Source organism: Macadamia integrifolia, chromosome 4, assembly GCF_013358625.1.
Source record: "Macadamia integrifolia cultivar HAES 741 chromosome 4, SCU_Mint_v3, whole genome shotgun sequence".
Taxonomy (NCBI): Eukaryota; Viridiplantae; Streptophyta; class Magnoliopsida; order Proteales; family Proteaceae; genus Macadamia; species Macadamia integrifolia.
The window spans coordinates 19,261,042-19,283,612 of record NC_056560.1 but is presented as its reverse complement, the minus strand read 5'-3'; the positions used below and the strand labels follow the sequence as shown (position 1 = coordinate 19,283,612).

At 38.3% G+C, this 22,571-nt stretch overlaps 2 protein-coding genes and 1 pseudogene across 4 annotated transcripts; all 3 read left to right on the top strand.

The window, feature by feature from the left end:
- The first annotated feature begins 2,920 nt into the window (after window positions 1–2,920).
- LOC122077259 (protein CURVATURE THYLAKOID 1D, chloroplastic) lies at window positions 2,921–9,306 on the top strand. 3 transcript variants are annotated; one of them, XM_042643143.1, is made up of 6 exons: window positions 2,921–3,773; window positions 6,311–6,540; window positions 8,138–8,242; window positions 8,338–8,409; window positions 8,498–8,612; window positions 9,141–9,306. In XM_042643143.1, exons 1-5 carry the CDS (start codon window positions 3,644–3,646, stop codon window positions 8,567–8,569), a joined length of 609 nt encoding a protein of 202 aa, XP_042499077.1. In that variant the 5' UTR covers window positions 2,921–3,643; the 3' UTR covers window positions 8,570–8,612; window positions 9,141–9,306. The 3 variants fall into 3 exon arrangements, with proteins under 3 accessions (XP_042499077.1, XP_042499076.1, XP_042499078.1); XM_042643142.1 differs by lacking the exon at window positions 9,141–9,306 and having other exon boundaries at window positions 2,923–3,773; window positions 8,498–8,772; XM_042643144.1 differs by lacking the exon at window positions 9,141–9,306 and having other exon boundaries at window positions 2,932–3,773; window positions 6,311–6,534; window positions 8,498–8,772.
- Window positions 9,307–12,359: 3,053 nt separating this feature from the next.
- LOC122077257 lies at window positions 12,360–15,244 on the top strand (annotated as a pseudogene).
- A 4,236-nt stretch (window positions 15,245–19,480) lies between these two features.
- On the top strand, window positions 19,481–21,905 carry LOC122076208 (L-type lectin-domain containing receptor kinase IX.1-like). The gene has a single exon (XM_042641529.1). The coding sequence runs from the start codon at window positions 19,596–19,598 to the stop codon at window positions 21,774–21,776; it is 2,181 nt and encodes a 726-aa protein (XP_042497463.1). The 5' UTR covers window positions 19,481–19,595; the 3' UTR covers window positions 21,777–21,905.
- The last annotated feature ends 666 nt before the right edge of the window (window positions 21,906–22,571 follow it).

Sequence of the window (22,571 nt, the reverse complement as noted above, 5' to 3'; positions counted from 1 at the left end):
TCAATATATTTGTCTATCAATACGATACCCTCTACTTAAGTATTTATGCATTCTACATGTTATATATAGTTTTTTTTTAACTATTTTTTTATGCAAAAATATATAAAAATATGTTTTCTATCCATTTATGTGCGTATCTTTAGCGTATCTTAGCGTATCTCCGATAAGATACGATACCCTCCGATACGTATCTTAATTTTGACCGATCGATATGATAATCGATACCGATACTTTAATCCTTGATCCCAATACACCAAAGAGTGAATAGACATATGTCGATTTTGGTTCGATGATCACTCGAGTAGTTTGTGCGTCATATGTACTGGACTAATTGAGGTACAGATTTCTAAAAAATAAAATAAAGGGTCAGAACGAAACCAATTGGTTGACAATCCTTTCATTTGTGTCCCATGGGTTAGACCCAATTCTTTAAATAAGTGCTCCAAGTGGACAAGCCTATGTGGCAAGTCTGAAAAATCGTCTTGGAAGAGGGGATTATGGTAGATAGAAATATGACGGTGGTTGAGCATTGCAGTTCTTTTAAATAATCAAAAACCCTAATCTCATCCTTAATTTTTTTTTTCAACATTTACACGTATTTGACATTTCCATTCCTTTAGGCTATGTTTGATTGTCAAGAAATGAATATAAAAAAAAATTAAGAAAAAAAAAAAGAAATACATTAATCAATCATTACATTATGATGAAAAAATTTCATCATCGATTAATTCCACAACTTGAGCTTTTGCTACCATTACATTTCTTTGACATCTAACTATAAAGTCCTACCGAAGATAACTGCTTGCTCAATTGGTTGATGTCTTTTTAATAGAGTGCAAGCTCCCATGAAATTATACCATCATGAGATTAATTCTCTTGTCTTCACCTTGTGCCATAAGACACATCATTTTCGTTGATCAACTCAAACTGTTTCATGAAGATTGCTTGGCAGCTGATTTATTTTATAAAGTAGTTAAATTTTCTTTTTTATTCGGTTATTGTAGCTTATATGCAATGCACTTTACAAATAAGTTAAAGACTAGCATTGAGCCCCATGGACTGGCCTCGAGCACAGCTATTATCATTTTCAGTCAATGCCTCATTCATATTTTTTGCTTTTTATGACCATGAGCTCCATCAACCACCTATGGAAAAGAACAAGGCCAATATCACCATTTTTTTTTTTTTAAATGAGAAAAAGAAATGAAATCAATCACTATTGTAAAAGTGCCATTACATCACTATCTCCATTTGACATGGTGAGGTGTGATTTTTTTGTTCCTAATTATATATATTAATTGTTTGATAAGAAGGATCACTTTCTAAGTTGGCCTAAGCCAAAATGAGTTTAGAGGGAAAAGATTATGAGTATTCAAAAAATTCAGAAGGGTAGAAGATTTCTGGAGGAGTTTTTTATTTATTTATTTTTAGAGGAGTTAGAACAATTATTTTTTGACCATAGTACCACTTAGTGGCCTTGAAGTGTAATTCAAAAAAATTGTTTACCGTATTTCATAAAAATGGCAAACATAATCAATTGATAATTGTGATGCTCTTGGGCGAAAACAATTGACTTGGACAGTTTAGGCATTCACCAGAGTAATGGGTTGATAGATCCCATCCACATATTTCACATAGAAGCATGATGGAGTCATTTACTGATATTATTAGGCTTCAGTGTTAGTCTACCATCCACACTATGGGATATAAAGACATTAATTTTCTTTCTATATAATTTCAAGTTTTAGGTTTTTCCACACCTATGGGCAAGGGAGACCAGATGGTATCCATATGGTATAGAGAAAACAATGGAGGCATTATTGATAATCCTCTAAAATAGGGATAGACATTTACGACCCTTGTTGGGTGTGGAGGTCCTTCACCATATGGCGATGTAAAACTTTTCCTTTTAATAAGTATTACTTTTCTTTCCATATAAAATCAGGAAAATAGATTCAAATAAAAAAAATATATATTCAAATGGGAGAAAGAAGTAGTTAAATGGAGCAAGATTCTTTCTAGCCTGGGGTGTTGGAGAGGGATCAGTGAGGGCTTTGTGTATGTGTGTGTGTGTGTCTCTCTCTCTCTTATTGGTTTTTCTCTAAACCCCCTTGGGCCGGAGGGGATCTAAATCCACGTTAAATTACATAATGTACTAAACAAAAAAAAGTTTTGAAGCATTTGAATAAATTTTCTTGGAATGACGTATTCTACATGCTTGTACTATGAACCCATTCATGCATGCCTGCCACTTTATAGCTGCATCAATTGATAATTTGACAAACTGACCATTAGATGGTTTTGGAACCTTTTAAATATGTCAATTTGTTAAATTTAATAGTAAGTCGTAATCATATTGCCCCATTATGTGTCCTCCGTGATTTTTCAACCTCAATTTTATCCTTGCCTTCCCATGTAAATGCTTGTATCTTCAAATTTAACCATATAAACAATGAAATGAATAATATATTTGCTAAATCTGAACCCTAATTAAGTTGGAGTGAGGTCCACTCCTGTAGCTGGGCGCTCAATGCATATCCGATGACTAGATGTTCCTTAGAGTGCATGTCTATGTGTTATGATACATTGACCGGATACTCTTAGCCATTGGAAGCAGGCTGAGCAGGTGGATCCGGATCCAGGTAAGTTACCACATGACAATTATTAATGGTTTGATAATTGAGTAAAAAATAACTCTCACATTAAGAAAGTGTGAGAAATTTTCCTAACAAAATTAGGGGCAAGGTCCTGAGTTCCGATTCTTAAGCTCATGTTTTTTTCGGTAAGACTCCTGAATTCAAGTTAGTAACAGAAAAAAATAAAAAAAGGAAGATCTCCTGAGTTCAAGTTAGGGATGGATTACAAGAGTGATTTGGGTTTGAACTAACCCCGAAGGGCATGGGGGGCTTTGCTCAATCGGATATTTCTTCTCCAAAGGAGAAGGGTGAAATGTTCAAAAGGGTTTGTCGTTTACAAGACAGAGCATTGGGGCGCACAGCTACATCACCGACATTGTTTCTCCCGTTGCTTCTTCCGGCGAGTCTCTATTGCTAGCTTCAAGCTTCTCCCTAACCCCCCTTCTCGGTAGTCTTTGGCGCATACCCTCTCTTACCGGCATTTCGGACCATCGCTGGTATGGTTCGTCGGAGCTCCTGACGTCGAAGCACCAAGGCGAACTTGCCAGATGAGGCCACAAAGAAAGCTAAAGAGGGTCAAGTGGTGGACGGTGGAGCAGCGGTGCATACCAGTCGGCAACAAACGGCTAAGATGATTCCTACTCCGCCCTCTTGGGCATTCTTTCCCAAGCTGGCAGTATGGAAATATCTTTCCTCTTATCTCTTATGTCTTATAGACGAATGACACGTGTCATCCATTTTCTGCCACGTATTGACTCTGATCTCTACGGCGTACATTTCTTCCGAATTTTAAACCGTTAGATGTCCCCTGGAATCAAAGAACCAGAGACAAACATCATCCGAAGGCGGAAAGACGGCATATTACTCCTTCCGGTTGAGGCCTTGAGGGCTTACTGGCTTAGCAATAGAGACGAGAGAGTTTCTGGACGCCAGAGAAGTGTGGAGAACAGTTTCAGTTTCGTCGGCGTTTTCACTTGAGCAATTAGCAGCAATAAAAATTGTTCGAAATGGAGCTCTGTACATCCCCCGCCATCTCCAACCTTCCCCAGAAAAGTTTCTTTGCTCCGAGTTCCTCTCCGCTACGCTCTACAGCTTCTCTGCTTCCCAAGAAAACCACAATCTCTTACAGAAAGTCAGGTTCGCTTTCCATGCCACTCTCTTTTTCACTCCACATTTTTCTCTATCAGAAACCTAGATTTCTGTTTCAGAATTTGAATATATGGTTTCTTATTCTTCTTGAATTCGAATTCTTTATCTCTAGGTCTTTTACCCCTTATTGCATTTTTTTCTGTTATGTGATTCATGTTGCCCGTTCTTTGGTCTTGGATGCTTGAATTGCTGTTATGTGGAGGTGAATAGAGCGTCTTAGTGTTATTTGGGTTTACAAAGATTATGGAGAAGATTTGGAAGCTGGGTTTTGGTTTAGTTGTTAAGGTTAAAGGGGATGAAACCAATGTAAATGCAACCCTATGAGGTAGCTCAGTTTTCCCCATCAAGCTACGTTTCAGTGGTTTTGGGCTGTGTTTTGGTTTATATCAGAGGGTTCTTTTCAGAAAGTGGAATAGTTAGGGTTTCCTTGTGGAAGCCAACTCTCTTAGTAACGTGTCAAGTATTTTTTGTTGGCTGCCAGGTGGGCCTATGCTGTTGGCTGTTGCTCTAATGATTTGTTTGGTTAATAGATAGGAAACGAACAACAGAAGATAGGGAGAGGGGCGGGGTTCCCTAAAATTTGCATTCCAAAAGGCACAGAGTTGGAGGCAATTTCCAAGTGTTACTGTTCAGAAAGGGTCAAACAAATAGTAAGCTCCATATGTCTGTTGATCTAAGCCCTGGAACTGATCTTTTGTTGGATGGTAGTTGTGCAATACTTCTGCTTGAGAAGTCATTGTTTAATGAAGGATGTAGAGTGATTCCTATGATCCACACTGATGGGTATTCTTTTCTATTTGAAGTTGCAATTTCTCTCTGGATTTGATGCAATTGTTTTTGTTGGTATTGATTTTTGGAAAAATGGTTGGGTGAGGGAAGGGGTCGACGTTCAGTAAGTGATTAGCCACTGTTTTATAGTAGCAGTCCCATGGCATTAGTGAAACACTGAAGGGCTATCACGAGAGACATGTTTCTTGTATTGTACCCTGTGATTTTACGAATTGGAAGAGATTTGAGTAAATTAAATGGTCTTGATTCTGCAATAAATTGTCGAATAGTTGAGCTGAATGATTGGTGAATAGTATGGCAAGACAAACATTTGGGTTAGGGCTTTCAATGGTAGGAGTACATGATTTCGGAACATGCTTCTCTCTCTGTGGTTGATGGTTATGAAGGAGTGAATAGCGACATATGTTGGATGATAGGATCTTCTCTGTTTTGCAAGGAATTGATTACGTAGTCATCAAGCAATTCATTTGGGTTTCTATCCAAAGGATTTCCATTTATTTAAACCAAATTTGGGGTTTATTTTTTTCCTGATTCATCTATATCTGTAGTTCGCTTGAGTTGGTGTTCACAAAGAGGATCCAGCTTGAAGAACTAGTCCAAAGGACCCTTCCTCACTCAACTTTCGCACCTTGTCCCCGCAGCTGTAGAATAGGTTAACCATGGTCCTGCCGAAGAAGGACGACTGCTTTTGAGTATCTAATTATGCATAACATGGTTGTAGATATGCTTTGTGAAAAAATAGGAACAAGTAATGATCAATGCAACATAGAAGAAAGGAAGAGAAGAAAAGAAGAAAAGGTCGTTCGTATGGCTACAGTGGATTCGTCTAACCGTTAGGGTAGCATGTGTATTTATAATGTAAACTCTGTATAATTACAAGGACAATAACCCTAATGAAAACTATGGTCATCACTTAAGAAGAATTACAAATAACCCCCTGATTGGAGAAGTATGATTACAAAACATCCCAGCACTATATTCACAACATGCTTCAGTCTGATGTTATTCATCCATTGTTGTGTACTACAGTTTCCTGCTATTTTGGTCTATTACATTTTCTGTAGAAGTCAATTTGTGGGATGCCTCAAAGTTTTGAGTGGATCTTTGAAGTGTAGCACTCCCCGTGCGCGCACCGGGGGGGGGGGTGTTGGATGGCTTAACAATGTTTTAGTAGTCACTTCTCTGAATTTGTTAATGGAAAGAAGGGGAAAACTGTTAGTCGAGAATTAATATTGCACGGTTCTGTGCTTCTATGCAGAAAAAGTTCTGATGGCTAAACACCTCCTTATTTGATAACCAACCAAATGGATTGAATGATTTGACTGGAAAAAGAAAACTGCTCTTATATGATTACAATTTGCATCTCAATTCTGAAATGGAAGGAGCTGTTTATTGAATGGCAGTGAACTGTAGAACCTACAGGTGTGGAGATGGCACTTGGGCACTGCTAAATTTTATTTTTTTGGACATACTAATTCTGCTATTTAACTCCCAAAATGTTGCATTACCAATTATTCTTTAGCTTACAGACTTTTTCTTAACATGTATTGCATTCAGACAATTCTTCTTGGTATGATTATGTTGTGAATATTTACTCTGAGAAATGATATTTTTTAGATGCATCGACAACTGTCTTATCGGGGTTAAACAATCAAAATATATTTTGTGGACTTCATATTTGTCAATTTTGTGTAGTTTTTCTTAGAGGTGTGCCTTTTTTTTTGGTGTCTCCCCAGGATTGCTCCATTTCTCTTCCCCTTTGCTGAGAGCAACAACTTCTGAAGAAACTTCAACTAGGATAGATGGGAAGTCAGGAGAAGCGCCTGATGGACTAATAACAATGGAGGAAACTCCAGCAAATGAAATAAGTGGACCATATGAAACAAGGCCTTCAGAAGCATCCACAGAATCTCCTACTGGGGAACAAATTCAGATCTTTGAACTTTTGGACAAGCTTAACGTAAAGGTTTCACTCAAATCTATAATTATTCATTTTACATAATATATTAACGCGTGATTTGTTTCTGTATGCATGTGGTATGCTTGTAGACGTTCTTATGTGTTACTTTTTTGTGGATTTCAAATATGGTTAATGTATTTATGTACATCAGTATATATTAATTCATGATTTGTTTCCTTATGCATGTTTCCTTTGTGTAAGCGTATAGAGCTGCATGTGCGATCTTATGGACATCAAATTTGGTTATGTTCAATGCTGTTGAAATGGTCTTTGGTATATATTCCTAGTGTAAATTCTAGTTTGTGGTGAACAAGGCCACATCTCTGAGCTGCTTGTTGCCACTCTATTTGTCCTTTTTCGTCTGGGAGAAACACCTATGTTATGTTTGTACAACCATGCTGTTTTTCTGGGTCCTTTGTACATGACTTTGTGAATCAGATCCCTATGTTTCTAATATGAAGTCAATGTCACTTGGTAAGGAAATGTTTGGCATACATATAATACACTACTAAAATCAATTCCTAAAGATATGAAGCCCCTGAACAAGTTCATGTGCCTTCCAAGTTCTTGGCTTATTTTGTCCGCTGGTGATCCATATAAGTTGTACAATTGAAGAGAAATAAACCTAATTCATGCAGGTTGTTGGCTGGCTCCAATTGTAGGCTGAGAAAGACCAGCTTACTTGCACTGATGAGTTAAAATTTACCTTATGATTGACTCTTCTGAAATACCTGCAGCATGATGTTCTGTCCCACTTGATGGTTTCTCGCCACTTTTCAAGTTGGCTCAAATTAAGTTTGATGAAGGTTAGAGCATTTTGGCTGAAAAAAATTTTCCCGGGTGAGGAATTGTTGAATTCAAATCACATACTAAAGGGTTCTAGTAGGAAAGTCACCAAGAAATTGGAGGAATGAATCTGAGGGGGTACCCACCTTAAAGGTTCTCTTGTTTTTTCAAGAGGAATGCTTTAGGAGCTACTAAAAGAAAATCTTATGAAAAATGTTTTTGGACAATATTCTTGTAGGGAGACTAAAGCTTAATCTGATGTTATCTCTATTGCAGAACTTTAGATAGCATGGATCGATGGTGTTTCTTTGGAAGTGTTTTCTGGTCCATATATTATTACAGGAGTTCTCTCAACCTTATAGATCCCCTATTTGATGCTTCGTAATTTCATTGCATGTCTTGATTGATTCTAGGTAGAATACACTAGTAGCAAGGATTAGGTCAGCTTATTTATATAGAGTTTCCCTGGTTTAGTTTTTTACTCCACCATCACTTGTTCTTTAGTTGCAACATGGTAACTTTGTGAAGTAAACTTGTGTACATTTTTGTTAACTAATAACTTGAAATGAAGAGAGCAGAAGGTTTATAAAAAATGATGTCAAAAAAAAAAAAAATTCTCTATCTAATTATACTAATAATACTCTATTACTCTGCTTGCATGTGCGCTAATGTTGCGGATTTTTGTCTTTGTTTCTGGGTATCTCTTTTGTGGTCATGCAAGCAAATTTTTGTCACACCTGTCGGGCTTTACAAATTTTCAGATGTGCCGTTCAGTTACCAGGCCATCTCATTGACATCTGCTTGTGAACTATTGCAGTTGGACTCAGAAGATACATACCCACTTCTCCTTTATGGTGGTGGTGCTTTGGTTGTGCTGTGGTTAGTATCAGCCTTGATCGGTGCAGTTGATTCTATTCCTCTGGTGAGTTTTCTGTGGCTTTGCGTTGGAGGTGCAAATTCTGTTTGATTGTGGGATTTTTTACCCTTTGCTGAGAAGTTTGTCTTCCTGTGAAACAGTTTCCAAAGCTGTTGGAAATTGTGGGTCTTGGCTACACAGTCTGGTTCAGTTCCCGCTATCTGATCTTTAAGGTAACGTTGTTGTGAATATCACTTTTGAATTTGTCAACCTAATTAGAGAAACATACTAATTAGTTTCTGTTTATTTGCATTTATGCAGAAAAATAGGGAGGAGTTATTTGCTAAAATTGAAGAGCTTAAGCAGGAGGTTCTCGGGTTATCGGATGAGTGATCTACCTTGAGTTGGGTGGTGTTGGTCACCTCTTGGACCCTTGGTATACTTCTTTTTTTGTCTGCTTTGTGAAGGGAACTATATAGAATCATAAGTAATTTCTTTTTTCTTTCTTTAACGGAATAGAATTTTACATAGTTGACATATTTGCAACTCAAAAATTTCAATTTTTAAATGGCGATGTATCCTTCTAAATTTGTTTACCGTATGAGTTGGCTGATCCCACACCTCGACAGTCTAACCCCCACCCTGACCCCTGACCCCTGATCCCTGACCCCCTGACCCCGCCAAAAAAATAAAAATAAAAACTATTCTTTGATTGGATTTATTTTTTTTTAAATGCAGTCGTGTTTTTTTTTTCAATGAATAACATACCCGGTAGGATAGCAGGAATATAGGGTCTCCCAAAGGTACAGAACTAGAGGTTATATCCCCCCAAGATCTGAAATGTAGTGAAGAAGAAAGGTTAGCCATTAGCCTGTAAACCAGAGGGAAATGGACATCCCCGGTAGGATAGCAGGAGGACATTAGTAAAAGACCGTGATGGCCTGATGTTGTTTCCTTTGAACAGTCAGAAGGATTGATTTGCATCGGGTTTTGCTCAGTTCACAAGAAGATTCACTGAAGCTGAATGGCATCCTGGGTACTGACCATAAATACTGGAGGTTTGCATTTCTGAGGGTTCTTGTGTTTGTACAGAATATTAACACAATATTACAACTGAGAATATCCTGCAATAGCAGGAGTCGTGTACACCGAGGTTTTTTATTTTTTATTTTTATTTTTAATTTTTTTAACACAATAGTGCAATTAAGAGATTAATATCCTGTTAATACACTAAGGGCTCGATTGATTTTGTTTCCTGAAACGTGTTTTTCCGCTTTTTTGTGTTCAGAAACGGAAAACACTTAAAAAATCGTTTGATTTTTCTGTTTTGTTTCATTTATTTATGAAAACAAAAATAGAAATTTATGCCTATTTCTGTGTCTAGAAACAGGAATGGAGAAACAAGTCAAACCCATTTTTCAATTTCTAGAAACAAGTTGGAGGGACAAAAATTGTGAAAAATCCATATTTTGCTCAATCTACTCTAACCCCAACCCATTATTGAAACTTCTTGCTATCCAAGTGTGGCAATTCTAACATAGTTGTGCGAAACTCACAGTTTTGGATTGACTTTATCCTTCTGAAGTTCATCTCCACAAAACATACTTGCAATTCCAACATCATGCTTTCATTCGTGAGTTGCATACTTACAATGTCATGTTTTTACTTGTCTCTTGGACCTGACTATGCTGTTGAAAATGTTTTGGAAAACAGAAAAATCAAATACCTTTTTATAATTCCAAAAATTGTTTCTTAACACAGAAATGGAAAAAAATCGTTTTTGCTGTTTTTAGACACAGAAACAAAATCAAATGGGCCCTAAGAATTGATTATAAAGAAACATGAAAACAATTTTAAGTTACAAAAAAGAGAAATGAGAACTGCAATCTGGAATTTAAAGACAATAATTAAGATTTGTAATGATTATTAATTAAGAATCTCTTTGATATGATTTATTTATCTATTTATCTGACGTATTTCTATTTTTGTATGCAGTAGTAATTAGAGGCCAGCATGCAGTGTTGATTTTTATTTTTTATTTTTATCTTTTAGTGAATAGTGAGGCCCAAAGAGAGCTGATTCATAATATCTTAATTTTGATGTGTTGGTGCCGACTGAGCGGGTTGTTGTGTTGATTCCACCCCCTTGTTGGAGACCTGCGATCTGACAGTCCAGTCAAATTTTTAATTTTGTTTTTCTAAAATATTTATGGAGTTTATCAATTTGGGAAATGGACGGACCATGTCCATGACTCCAATCATGAGTGGCCTGGATCTCGACTACACCAGTTGCCACACTAAAAAGATCAGGTCCAGCAGTATATGAGATTTACCACGATACTCCGGTCGCCAGGTCAATGATTCAGTGTATATATATATATATATATATACAAAAAACTTTTGCATGTACAGATTATAGTAAGGCTGCATTTGGTAGTCATTTTGTTTTAGAAATGATGTTTTGGGTCAAAATTTTAGAATTTTTCATTTTTTATATCAAAATTTCTTTTTGAAACGAAACTTAAATGTTGGAATGTGATAATCACGTTTTAATATTTATCGTTTCTAGCTTTTTTTCTATCCGATTTGTTTCAAAAAAAGGGAAAAAGTAAACTATGAACACCAAACAGAAGATTCTGTATTCTTATTCTGGTAAAACGAAAAAATGTTTTGACGTTTTTTGGGATGAATATCAAATGCAGCCTAAGGGTTTTATACAGTTCAGCAAGATAGGGAATGGTTTATTTGAACCTGTGTTACCAATTCACCCATATCTAATCAGGGGTATAATATGATTTTTTCGGCCCACAGCCCATCATGTTTTTTTGAGCCCATTTAACCTTAATATTTTCAAGCCCATGGCAATATAAAATAATAAAAAAAATTCAAGGAGTTATGTGAAGTTATTTGGAGAATCGGATTGATATTTCTTTGAACTGTGATTTTAGTTGACTAAATTTTGAATTTTTGCCCATAAACTATATATCAATGGCAACAATTGGGGTTGGGTGGATCCTGTTTAACGATTGGGATTGGATTCCACATAATCCCTAATTTTTTGAAAATATCAACGCACCTAGTTTGGATAATGGTGTTAACTTAAAATTTTGAAAAAAAAGAGAATCATTTTAACCCTGTTATGTCCCTCCATGTAACCCACTAATATTTTTCAAAAAAGAAGAGATTACGTGGAATTCGTGTTGGTTATAGGGGTGGTATTTAAAAATTTCCTTTTCTTTTATGTGTGTCAAGTCTAGTTGAACTTGACACAAGTCAGAGTCAACATCGATAAGAATATTCACCAATTGTGGCAAAATGTTAACTAAGTTCGAGTTTGGTTGTCAAGAAATGAATATAAAATAAAATAAAAAATTCAAAAAATTTTGAATTTGAAGAGACAAATAGGCACATAAATCACTCACAACATTATGATATTTGTTTCATCATAAGCAATGATTGGCTTATGTGTCTATCTTTCTCTTCATTTGACGCTTGTTTTTAACTATCCCTTATTTTATTCTTTTTTTTTTTTTAAAAATTAAGGGTATAAAAGAATTTTTTTTTTTTTTAGAGTATAAAATGATTTTCAAAAGTAATTTAAAAGTGACTTACCATTACGTTATTATCATGTAAAATTTTCAAATATACACGTGAAATGATTTTATATACTCTAATTTTTTTTTTTTGGTTAACAATTTTATGTACTCTAATTGAATATACACATATATCAACATACTAAAAGAGAGGGGGAAAAAAATAAAAAAACCATTGACGTGCCTACCTCTCTTCCATATATATATATATATATATATCATTGACCTTTCCATGTTGCAACTATGTACCATAGTAAAGTATGAATATAAGACCAAGTTTTCCTAAGGCCACAATGAATGGATTTACAATAGAGCAGGGGAAAAAGGGGGTCACATCTTGACAGTCTCATCATTTAGGCACCGATGAAAGAAAACTGTTTCTATATATATATATATATATATATATATATATAGTCTATACCATTGACCTTGCAACTATGTTTAGGAAATCAGATCTAGTAGGAATTGGCCTTGATCGATTCTAATTCCTGGTTGATACTGTATCAATAGATTGATATGTATGAAAGGTAAACAATCAAAAAATAGTTTATAAATTACAACCAAAAATATTCCCGATATAGAATTCTCAAACCTTGCCTTGCAACAAGAACAAACCCCGTAGATTACAGCAACTAGTCCTCTAAAGAATGACATTTTTATCAAAGTGGAAGAAGACAACATGTGTCAAATAATAAAAAAGTGTTTGGTTGGACTGGTCAAGTCGTAACTCTCCACTCTCTAGCAATAAGAAAAAGGATCAGAAAGAAAAATCTAACACAGTATCCCTTTAATTACGGAAAAAATTTCTTCCAATTCAGGCCTTAGGAATTTTCCTTCTCTTATGGTTTCTTAAATTCCCTGTTTTAATCGGAGTGGGTTCCATTTCAAAGCATGACAACAGGTTGGGTTTGCAGGAAAATTTTGAATTTAGATCATCTTTAGCCGGCTGAACCCTTCAATCCCATCTGACTATCTCACACCATTTAGCCGGCTGGAGAGGATCCAGGCTCGAAATCTTCCCATTAAAGGTTCAGCTTCAAATCTTTAACCAAAATCATGGCTCCTATCTCATCATCATCAGGGATTAATTGCACTCTCCCATTTCCAAAGCTTTATTATTTCATTCTCTTTCTGGGCTCATTCTATTTCTTCCTTCCTGCAACATCATTGAGCTTCAACTTTTCCAGTTTCAATGGATCAGAAGTTTATGATGGCGGCATCATCATGCCCCAGGGAGATGCATCATTCTCTGATCCAGTTATCTACCTCACACGAAATCGAAGGCAGCAATCGGTTACTTATAGTACTGGTGGAGTGTATTATAATGTTCCAGTTCAGCTCTGGGACAAGAAGACCGGAAGCCTCACTAACTTCACCACCCATTTCTCTTTCATCATCGGAAATGCCTCAACAGACTGCCCTAATACTTGCTTTGGAGATGGCCTTGCTTTCTTCCTTGCTCCTAACACTTCAGTAATCCAAGATTATAGTGGAGGTGGTGGTCTTGGTCTTTTCAACAACACAGTACCTGGTAACACTCCTCTTATGCCAACCAATAATTCAATCATTGCAGTGGAGTTCGATAGTTATGAGAATTCATGGGACCCAGATAACAATCACATTGGTATCGACATCTCTTCAGTCAAATCTGTAATCACTACCTCATGTGATTATGATCTTTGGTATTCCATGAGAAAACATAGTGCCCCCTGGGAGGCTTGGGTTGTTTATGATTCAACTTCCCTAAATTTGAGTGTTGTATTGACTGGTTGTAGCCCTGATAAATCTATTTCTTGTGGGAGCTATAGCGTTAACTGTCTTGTTGATCTTAAGGAATATCTTCCAGAACAGGTCTTTGTTGGGTTCTCTGCAGCCACTGGATCTTCTGCAGAGCTACATCAGCTCAACTCCTGGGAATTCAGTTCCACTTTGGAGATTGATATAGCACCGTCTATGGCCCCAGCGCCAGCACTAGCACCAGCACCAGCAACAGCACTAGCACTAGCACCAGGGCCAATGGGAGCATGCGCCCAAGCATCCAACAAGTCAGTTGGAATACTCATTTCAACGCCCCTGTGTCAAGGTGCAGGAGCGCACGAGGAGGGAGCGTCTCCAAATAGAAGTGTGTTATTGGCTGTGGGTGGAGCTGCCGCCATGATTCTTGTCCTGGGGGTTTTGTTTTGGTTTATCAGGCGGAGAAAGAAACAAGAAAGCAAAGTAGATGATGATGTGATCTTAGATGAAAGCAAAGTAGATGATGATGTGATCCTAGATGTGCCCATGGGGCCTAGGGAGTTCACGTTTGCTGAATTGGCTCAAGCAACTTGGAACTTTCATAAGGAACAAAAACTCGGAGAGGGAGGATTTGGAGGTGTTTACAGAGGCTTCTTAACTGACCTCAACAAGGATATTGCTGTGAAGAGGATCTCTAAGGGGTCTAAACAAGGGATAAAGGAATATGCCTCGGAGGTGAAGGTCATTAGCCGATTGCGTCATAGGAAGCTGGTACAACTTATTGGTTGGTGCCACCAACAGAAAGAGCTACTTCTTGTGTATGAGTTCATGCCCAATGGAAGCCTTGATTTCCATCTATTTCGAAACGTGGGTTCCTTGACATGGGATTTGAGGTACAAGATTGCTTTTGACTTATCCTCCGCATTACAGTATTTGCACGAAGGGTGGGAACAATGCATCATCCACAGGGATATTAAATCTAGCAATGTAATCCTAGATTCCAATTTCAATGCTAAACTTGGGGATTTCGGTTTGGCTAGGCTGGTGGAACATGAGAAAGAGTCACAAGCAACCACCAATGTTACAGTTGGTACCACAAAAGGATATATGGTGTCACAAACAACCACTGTAGCTGGTACCATGGGGTACATGGCACCCGAATATGAGATTACTGGGAAGGCTACCAAAGAATCTGATATCTATAGCTTTGGAGTTGTTCTCTTGGAAATTGCTTGTGGGAGAAGGTCCGTTGAGATACTTAAGACTAACCCGAGTGAAAGAAGTTTGGTAAACTGGGTTTGGGAGCTCTATGGAACACAAAAACATCTCGAAGCCGCTGACCCAAGTCAAGGTATGGATTTTAACGAGCGACAAGTAGAGTGTTTGATGATTGTTGGGCTATGGTGTGCTCATCCAGACTACAAACTCCGACCTTCCATTGAAAAAGCTATTCATGTTCTCCAATTTGATGCTCCACTGCCCATTCTCCCAAGTAAGATGCCTGTTTTCACATATCAATCCATGCACCAGTACTGATGCCGCCAAATTAAAGAGGTCATCATCTGCTTCATCTTCTCCCTCGATATCACTCTTGTCGAATCCACCCTAAGCAGAAATGTAATGTCTCAAGTCCAAGATTACAGTTCTCTCACCCTCCCTCCCCACGCCCTTCTGTTTTAATGTACTTTTGGATTGCAAATCTGTTTTATTTTTCTCTTTTGTAACATAAATTTGTTTTCACATATTCTTTTAGCTTCTCCACACACCAGCCTTTGAGTTTTGACCCATCCACATAGTAAACCTTATCACCTCATCATTTGTTTTTGCACATTTCAAATTATGATATATAAACAGAAATTTTCATCTGAACAGGAAGAAAACTCAGTGGCCACGCCTTAAGTCTTTTGTTTTGGATGAAGTTCCACCATTGTATGGGAATCTGGCCAAGCATCCTCTACCTTGAGCCCCAACCTATCTGCTTCTTCAAGTCCTTGTAACAAGCCCCTTGCCTCTGCTTCATGTGTACATCTTCGTCATCCTCAAGAAAATGAATTGTTCTTTAAATTAAATAGCAGATGCCCAACCTCCTTCATTAGTTGCAGAATCAAGCCATCCAACAAATATCAATAATGGATAAGAAACAGTGAGCAGAGGTGTGGTAAACTCGATATACAGTAAGAATTACATCCCAGGTTACGAGGAGGTAACCATTCCTATGTCAATAAGGCCAGCCATAAGCAGAACCAGTGATCATCACTAAAGCCCCTTGAAATAGGAACCCCCTGAATAGCAGATGCAATAGCCAAGTGGAAAAGAATAGTGATAAGACAGAATTCCAACAATCACCAACATGAGATCTCCCCATTCCTAGCAACACTTCAGGAACCTTCAAGTGTGGAAAGAATGGTATCCACAGGTCTAACCAAACACAAGTGTACCTTAAGCAGAAATGTAATGTCTTAAATGCAAGATTGTCAATTCTCTCTCTTTTAATGTAATTTTGGGTTACATATCTTTTTTATTTTGCACTCTTGTAACACAAAATTGTTCCGAAAATTTTCTTGTACCATCTCTAAATTTAAAATTTATATGCTATAATCTCCTCGTTTTCTAGTAATGTTGAGTATATCTCCCCTTTTAAAAAACGAAATTACATTTAAATCTATCTCCTTAATTGATTCTTGTTAAGTGATGACGTCAAGGAATCAAAATTTATTAAATATCCAAATTATCCTTCATGTAAAACCCCAAATCGATGATGGAATCAGTTAGGGTTCCTCTATCTTCTTTGCAAACCCTTCAATATCCAACAATGGATTAAATCCCAAACAAGGAAACTCCGACGACGTACAATTTTATAAACCTCTACTCACCCTATCCCACACCTCCGCTTCGCTCTCTATTCGTTGCCCATCCCAAAATTTTTGTTTTGTGTCGGCAGCTTTTTTGTTGGAATGCTCTTCTCTAATGGGTATTTTTCCATTTGGGTTTCTTTCTTAGTATGTTAGTGTTTAATGTTTGTTCTCTGAGAAGAAGGAATCACGAAAAGCCAGAATAAAAGAATGGAATGGTTTTTTCATTGTGAAGTGTAGAGAACGGACTGTTGGAGATTAAAGCATAGAACTTCAATTGACAAATAGCAGGAACTGGGCGCCGCCATTTTTGACAAACAAGATCTTGGAAACCGAACAAGAACTGAGAATTTTAACCATGACTGGTAATGATTGAGTATTCCATTTCAAGGTTCAACGAAGAGGAAGAGAGAGATAGGGCAAGAGTGAATGGATAAATCTTCTGGGGATTCTTCCGAAGTTGGCGAAGCAACTCCCGCTGCAACCAGAGGTTGACCCCCTCCATCCCTCCCCCGCCCTCTATCTTCGCCTCTGGGTCGTTCCCTTCGCAGGTTCAATGCAGCGTCCCACGCTTCATTCCCTTGCGGCAAAAGAGAGAGATCAGTCTTAAATCTCCATTGTTTTTCACCCTCTTCTTCTTCTCCTCCTCCATCGTCGTCTTCGCAGATCCGCTGCAACCCACACCTCTCTCTCCAGAACTATAGCCCTGTGCATCGTCGCAACAGCCCTTGGCCACCGCTGCAAACAGAACCCCTGCCATTCGCTATCCGCTACCACATACTGCACCTACCATTCAAACTCCACCCCTGCCATCACACACTGGCTGCCCCAATCGCTCAGACGCTTACATTTATAAATTTTGGTGTACTAATGATCTCATTTCCCATTCCCACACACTTCCACCGCAAGAATGGGACAGGAGAGAAGGGGATTGCAGCGGGTGGCGGTGGGACGGGTTGGGTTGCTGTGAGCCCGGGAGAGTCCTTTCCTTACCTACGACTCCATTACAAGAACTCAGGCTGTTCCGTTTTGGTAGCCTAGGAGAAGAAGGAAAATAAAAATAAATAAGTAAATGAAATGGCAATAAAATAAAAAAAATACGTATGTTTAGCTGCCATTGGGAGAAAAGGAAAGATTTTTTTTTGCATTTCTTATGTTTTATTGTATTTCTGGTAAGATTTTTTTTTTGCGGAAAGGAAAACTTCACTCATTGTTAAGGTGATTTTTGAAATTCAAAAAAAAAAATTTCTATTGGTTCAAGACATGCCATGCATAAAGAGAATTTCTTTAAAAAACAAAATATTTTATCTTATTTTTGTCGTGGCCACTAAACACAGCCTTAAAGTGGGAATGCCAATCCGATCCAAAGCCACTAAATTGAAGTGTGCATGTGGGAACTTTACCTCCTATAGTTTGAATTATTACTATTGTGTTATAAAAAGGGATCAAAATCCCCTACTGCATCTGATATGGCGGAGGTCTATGGAGGGGTTGTTCAATGTCGACTCGTGGCCTCGTTCATGTGTATGGTGGATTGTAGGGGTGTCAATGGGCTAGGTTGGGCACGGTTATCTCTTATCTCTTCTTCGTCTTCTTCTAATTGAAGAGAATTGGTCTAAGGGTTTGCCGAACAGAGAAAACGGTCCTCTGCTTCATCTCTCTCATTCGAATGATCGATTGTCTCTTCATCCTTTCTTCTCTTGATTTCATTCAAATGTCTCTTCATCCCTTCTTCTCCAGATCTGCAAGGTTTGTGCTTTCTTTTCATATAGTAAATATGGTTGTGACCTAGTTTGTGCTTCTATTTTTTTTTGGTATACTGTGGATCCAACTCCCACCCCCCTTTAAAGAAAAAAACAGAAAGAAATGTATGAGTTGGGTTGAGGTTGGAGATTTGTTGTTTCCACTTCTTTTAATCCATAAAAATATCCTATAAAAAGACAAAATATCCTAAATATAATTAAATATAACTGGGGATGATATATCCAAATGGGGTGCAAGTTTGACCTGTTGAGCCTGAGCAAAAAAAAAAAACAAGGCCTAGGCTATTCGTTTCAAGCAGGCCAACTAGGACTGGGCCTGAGCTAGGGCCTTTGGTTAGTGATCATGAGGAACTAGAGAGAGGAGTTGTAGGTTTGACGATCGTCAAAATGGGGTTTCAATCGATCTCAAAGAAGGGAAATGGGGGCCTTTAGTTTTAATGCATTGAGGATATTTTGGGGTTTTAACTCATGAGGTGTAGTTTAGGGATTATAGGAAAAATGAGAACTGACTTAACATCCATTTCTAACAGCTGGGGACATTAGAAAGAATATTTCTGCTTAGGCAGAGGTTAGCGATATTTATAGAAAAAACATAGGGAAAACATAATATTTCCTCATAATTTGTGAGAAGGGAAGTGATAATTCCTCTACCAAATTTCTTGCTTTCCAAAAATTACGCCGTGATACCCTATTGACTCTTCCGTAGGTCAGTTCTTGCCCCTACGTTGGTCTAGCATCTAGTCTACTATGTAATGGCCAATAAGCCTTTGAACTTAAACCAGAAGACAAAGAGAGGTTGAATGAATAATATCTTTTTGAGTAACGCCAAGAACAATGTCGCCATGCCTTGCCTCCTGTGACGATGTTGATTTATGTTCTCTCCGTCTTTACAGTTTCATTTTGAAAAAACATGGTATCTACTGCCTTTTCTTGTGAAAAGACCGAGTTTTCCTAAGTCTTTCGGAAAAGGGAGGGAAAGAGGAGAAGGGGGTTGGTACTAGTGTCTTTCATCATTTAAATCAACGCGGAGAATTCAATTCAGTTCACTGCGTGGTGAAGGAAACTAAAAGAAAGAAAGGCACAGCCTCCCTTGACTATTGCAGATGTAAGCTGCATCAAAAGATCACATTAACCACTAATAGGAATTATAAGTCTTTCATCATTTAAATCAACGCGGAGAATGAAGGAAACTAAAAGAAAGAAAGGCACAGCCTCCCTTGACTATTGCAGATGTAAGCTGCATCAAAAGATCACATTAACCACTGATAGGAATTATAAGTCTTTCATCATTTAAATCAACGTGGAGAATTCAATTCAGTTCACTGCGTGGTGAAGGAAACTAAAAGAAAGAAAGGCGCAGCCTCCCTTGACTATTGCAGATGTAAGCTGCATCAAAAGATCACATTAACCACTGATAGGAATTATAAGTCTTTCAGTTTCAGTAGCAGAGCTTCAGCTTCAAGCCATTAACCAAAATCATGGCTCTTATCATCTCATCAGGGAATTGCAATCTCCTGCTATTTCCAAAACTTTGTAACTATTTTATTCTCTTTCAGGGCTCAGCAGTCTATTGTTTCTTGCTTTTATTACTAGTCCTCCCTCCTTCAACATCAGTGAGCTTCAACTTTTCCAGTTTCAATCCATCAGTATTTTACAACATCATCAAGACTCAGGGAGATGCATCACCCTCTGGTTCAATCATCGACCTCACACGAAATCGAAGGGAGCAATCGGTTGGTAATAGTGTTGGTGGAGTGTATTATAATGATCCAGTTCAGCTCTGGGACATGAAGACCGGAAACCTTACCAACTTCACCACCCATTTCTCCTTCACCATCGGAAATGCCTCAACAGACTGTTCTAATACTTGCTTTGGAGATGGCCTTGCTTTCTTCCTTGCTCCTAACACTTCAGTAATCCAAGATTATAATGGAGGTGGTGGTCTTGGTCTTTTCAACAACACAGTACCTGGTAACACTCCTCTTATGCCAACGAATAATTCAATCATTGCAGTGGAGTTCGATAGTTATCAGAATTCATGGGACCCAGATAACAATCACATTGGTATCGACATCTCTTCAGTCAAATCTGTAATCAATACCTCATGTGATTTTGATCTTTGGTATTCCATGAGAAAACATAGTGCACCCTGGGAGGCTTGGGTTGTTTATGATTCAACTTCCCTAAATTTGAGTGTTGTATTGACTGGTTGTATTGCTCATAATGCTACTTCTTATTGTCGGAGCTGTAGCCTTGACTATATTGTTGATCTCAAGGAATATCTTCCAGAACATGTCTTTGTTGGGTTCTCTTCATCCACTGGATCTTCCGCCGAGCTACATCAGCTCAACTCCTGGGACTTCAGTTCCAGTTTGGTCTTCAGTTCCAGTTTGGAGATTAACAATTCGAACAATATCGGGATAGTGGTGGGATTGTCTGTGGGTGGAGCTGTGGCCATGATTACTGTCTTGGGTTTGTTTTGGTTTATCAGGCGGAGAAAGAAACAACAAAGAAAAGCAGAGGATGATGTGCTCTTAGATCTGCCCACAGGCCCTAGAGAGTTCACGTTTGCTGAATTGGCTCGAGCAACTAGGAACTTTGATGAGGAACAAAAGCTCGGAGAGGGAGGATTTGGAGGTGTTTACAGAGGCTTCTTGAGTGATCTCAACAAGGATATTGCTGTGAAGAGGATCTCTAAGGGGTCTAAACAAGGGAAAAAGGAATATGCATCGGAGGTGAAGATCATTAGTCGATTGCGGCATAGGAAGCTTGTGCAACTTATTGGTTGGTGCCACCAACAGAAAGAGCTACTTCTTGTGTATGAATTCATGCCTAATGGAAGCCTTGATTTCCATCTATTTCGAAATAGAGGGTCCTTGACATGGGATTTGAGGTACAAGATAGCTCTCGACTTAGCCTCTGCATTACAATATTTGCACGAAGGGTGGGAACAATGCATCGTCCACAGGGATATCAAATCCAGCAACGTAATTCTAGATACCAGTTTCAATGCTAAACTTGGGGATTTCGGTCTGGCTAGGCTTGTGGAACATGAGGAAGAGTCACAAGCAACCATCAATACTATAGTTGGTACCATAGAAGGCAATAATATGGTGTCACAAACAACTGGTGTAGCTGGTACCATGGGATATATGGCACCTGAATATTTTCAGACTGGGAGGGCTACCAAAGAGACTGATATCTATAGCTTTGGCATTGTTCTCTTGGAAATTGCTTGTGGGAGAAAGTCTGTTGAGATTAAGCCTGATCCAAGGGAAGTGAGTTTGGTAAACTGGGTTTGGGAACTCTATGGAACAGAGAAGCATCTTGAAGCGGCTGATCCAAGTCGAGGTATGGATTTTGACAAGCGAATAGTAGAGTGCTTGATGATCGTTGGGCTATGGTGTGCTCACCCAGACTGCAAACTCCGACCTTCCATTGAAAAAGCTATTCAAGTTCTTCAATTTGATGCTCCACTGCCCATTCTCCCAACTAAGATGCCAGCGCCTACATATGGATCCCCTCTTCCATTCAATATGTCTTCTACATTCTCGATTTCATCATCGCAACCTTCGTCCAATAGTAGCACCACTAATTTCTCAAAGTTAAAGAGGTCTTCATCTTCTCCCTCGATATCCCTCTTGAATAATCCACGTTAAGCAGAAATGTAATGCAACATTGAATTGCATGTCTTCTCTTTTCATTTCCCTCTTAACTTGAAATTGTGTTCAGATGACTTTTGTATTCAATTCTTAGCGTATTGACAGGATATTTCCTCGTTTTGTTCTTATGGTATGATACTTCCTTGATGTTCTGCCCTGTTCTGAGATCCTTCTATCTTAATTTGGTAAGTAAGATGAATTTCAACAAGTTTCTTGAGTTCTGTATCTCTGCCTGGGAAATCTGATGTGTTTGCTCCTTTCTAGATGAACAGATGATGATTTGGTAAATGTCTTCCATATGACATATCAAGACGGATAAGCAGTCTATCCAGGTTGGGATCCGGCTCCTCTTCAATTACTTGGGCATCCAATCATTTACTTCCCACCCATCCAAAGGCTGGAGGAGTTTGACATGCATCCGAACTCCTGGGGATGCATGTCTAAGTCCACCCACTGGATGGGTGGGAGGTAAATTGATTGGAGTTGGGGATCTTTTCCTCTGGGTTGGGCAGGAGAATCAGGAAAATGGGTTGGGACCATTGTTAGTAAAAACGCCTTTAAAACGCGGTTGCCGTTTTTGTACTTTTAAAACGCGTTTTCTCGTATGCTACTATACAATGTGGAAAAAAAGGGGAACGGTTAGAAAATCCGTTTAAAAAGTGTTTTAAACGCATACGCGTATTTTAAGGGTAAAATTGAAAATTTTCATTTTCATAAAAAAAAAAAAAAAAAAAAAAAAAACGGCGGCGAGTCATCGCCGGGTCACCTCGGAAACCCTACCGAGTTAACCCG